This window comes from Camelina sativa, chromosome 13 (assembly GCF_000633955.1).
Source record: "Camelina sativa cultivar DH55 chromosome 13, Cs, whole genome shotgun sequence".
In the NCBI taxonomy this organism is placed as follows: Eukaryota; Viridiplantae; Streptophyta; class Magnoliopsida; order Brassicales; family Brassicaceae; genus Camelina; species Camelina sativa.
The window spans coordinates 14,356,498-14,357,438 of record NC_025697.1 but is presented as its reverse complement, the minus strand read 5'-3'; the positions used below and the strand labels follow the sequence as shown (position 1 = coordinate 14,357,438).

The 941-nt window shown below is 39.2% G+C and overlaps 1 protein-coding gene across 1 annotated transcript in view; it reads right to left on the bottom strand.

The window, feature by feature from the left end:
* Nucleotides 1-941, bottom strand: part of LOC104736751 (eukaryotic translation initiation factor 3 subunit B-like) — a 6,453-nt gene that overhangs the window by 3,537 nt on the left and 1,975 nt on the right. Inside the window, exons 4-5 of the mRNA XM_010456805.2 lie at nt 707-828; nt 367-513 (exon numbers count right to left, since the gene is read on the bottom strand). Coding sequence (XP_010455107.1) covers nt 367-513; nt 707-828 — 269 coding nt within the window. The remainder of the gene's footprint in view (nt 1-366; nt 514-706; nt 829-941) is intronic.

The following is a 941-nucleotide window of genomic DNA, read 5'->3' as shown; positions in this document are numbered from 1 at the left end:
CCAGAACGAATGACGAGCTGGTCCCGGGCTTTTTCATCAGTAAGCCACTTTTGCAAATTTTCCTGAAAAATGAACACCATATAAGCAACGAGAACAAGCGCCTCAAAAGACTGTATTAAATAACAAAATAAACATGCAACAACAGTTTAGGCGATTATAATTATTGATTAGTATACATCAAATGCGTAAACAGATCATAACTCTAATGCAACTGGCAAACACATGAAATCACTGAATCAATCTGAGAAAAACCAAAATAAAAAAGTGATCACACAGACACAGTGGAAGCTATTACAAGACAAGTTTTCAAGGTACAAGGGCAATTAGAAACATTGCCGTCAGTAATATGATGAAAACTAAACGTACCCCAGGGACAAACGGCCTGGCCTGAGGAGGCTCCCACTCCTCCTTCACATTCATCAACCTGTCGAAATCATCGAACATGTTTACAGCAAAGATGTGAGACTTGTCCAACTTGTAGCCATGAGATTTCTCCTTAGCGTTTTGTGCTTCCTGCAAAGAGCCCAGGCATTGAGACAAACTATCAGCAAAACTCGACAAGTTAACATAGAAACGACGCTATCCTTGAGAACAATCTAGTTATAATAAGAAAAATGAAGTATTCAAACATATGAGGCCTACATTATTGCTTGAGAGCAAATTAAACAGATTGATTAAGCTAATTAAACTGCATGTAGATAATAACCTGAGGGGAATTGAACTCAATAAAACAGTAGCCCAATGTCATCTTGGTATCGGGATCAACAGGCATCCAGAGTCCATTCTCCTTGATCACACCTATCTGGTTGTAAATTTTCTTGACAACACCTTCAAGTTTCTCAAACTTCTCCTTGGGAACAACAGGGAGGTGATCAACCACGATAATGTTACCGAATCCAGTGTCGAATTCTGACTGGTCATCGTGGTAAACAGCTTCATCA